General features: G+C 37.5%; 1 protein-coding gene across 1 annotated transcript; it reads right to left on the reverse strand.

The window, feature by feature from the left end:
• Positions 1-32: 32 nt before the first annotated feature.
• LOC111786880 (40S ribosomal protein S11-like) lies at positions 33-734 on the reverse strand (the record flags this gene model as incomplete). Its single annotated transcript, XM_023667081.1, has 3 exons — positions 33-270; positions 362-451; positions 538-734. Coding segments are annotated over 3 exons (375 nt in total), but the record flags the coding sequence as incomplete, so codon positions are not given.
• Between the last annotated feature and the right edge of the window lie 512 nt (positions 735-1,246).

Here is a 1,246-nt window from a genome sequence, read left to right on the forward strand (position 1 = left end):
CCGAAATTTACTAGAAATAAGACGGGACATGAAAACAAAAAGAACAGAATAAAACAGTCCATATTGATATCAAAATCCAGACTGCCAAGTCTTCAAAACCCTCTTGAATCAAATATGGCCTACAACAACTCTAAATAGTTCTTTCATGCTGTTTTTGTATCAAAAGCAGAAGCCTACATAATTTAAATTCCAGCAAACGCTTTCTTCCCAGTTGAGGATCCTGCAGGAATAACCTTCAACACATTGAACCTCACTGTCTTCGACAATGGCCTGAAATTCAAAGGATAAATGTGAGACTCAATGGGAAGAATTTATCATATCACGAGGATCAATGGGAATAATTTAGCATATCTAGATGTACCTGCATTGGCCAATAATAACATGATCTCCCTCCTTCACACGAAAGCAAGGAGAAATATGGGCAGGAATGTTGGAGTGCCTTTTCTCATACCTGAGGGAGACAAGAAACAAAATACATCAAAATCATGAAGAGAAAAATCGGGTGGTGAAGTGGTGGGAGGGGGATCGGGGAAGTACCTCTGATACTTCTTGACATAATGTAGGTAGTTCCTCCTGACAATAATGGTTCTGACCATCTTAGCACTATGGCAAGTTCCAGCTAAAATGCGGCCCCTAATAGAGACAGTTCCAGTGAAGGGGCATTTCTTATCAATGTACGTTCCTGCTTGAACACAACAGAATTGTAAGTAAACAGCGTTGCGAAGCAAAGTGCTTCATTCCTAAGACGTTCACCTTTTCACTCGATAATCCTTATTTCCAGCAACAATTCAGAGAACATGTGAGCAAGAAACGCCTAAATATCGGACCGTACTAAAAACACATAAGGTACATAGTATAATTGATGATGCTTTAAGGATTAAACATTCTTTTTTTCATCCATTTATCCAATAGGTATCATTGTATTAATGCAGAAACAACCGCCCATTCTATGACTAGAAGGTTATAGTATCATCAACATTACAGCTAATAAAGTTTTTACAATACGTTCTTAATCAGAAACAACCACCCATTCTACAGCATTACTGATTATTGGAAACGAAGGTACCAATGAATCTCAACCCAGATTAACATGATCACAGCACATTGTTTGTTATCAGTGATAAAACCACAAAGTGAAAATTCTATAGAGGAAGACAACCAGTTCAGAATAAACAGTACGTTGAGCTACCAACGTTTAATGCTTGAGCGAATTCGAAAGTTAAAAGAATAAACACATTCATATTAC

The sequence above is a fragment of the Cucurbita pepo genome, unplaced genomic scaffold (genome assembly GCF_002806865.2).
Source record: "Cucurbita pepo subsp. pepo cultivar mu-cu-16 unplaced genomic scaffold, ASM280686v2 Cp4.1_scaffold003190, whole genome shotgun sequence".
NCBI classification, from domain to species: domain Eukaryota; kingdom Viridiplantae; phylum Streptophyta; class Magnoliopsida; order Cucurbitales; family Cucurbitaceae; genus Cucurbita; species Cucurbita pepo.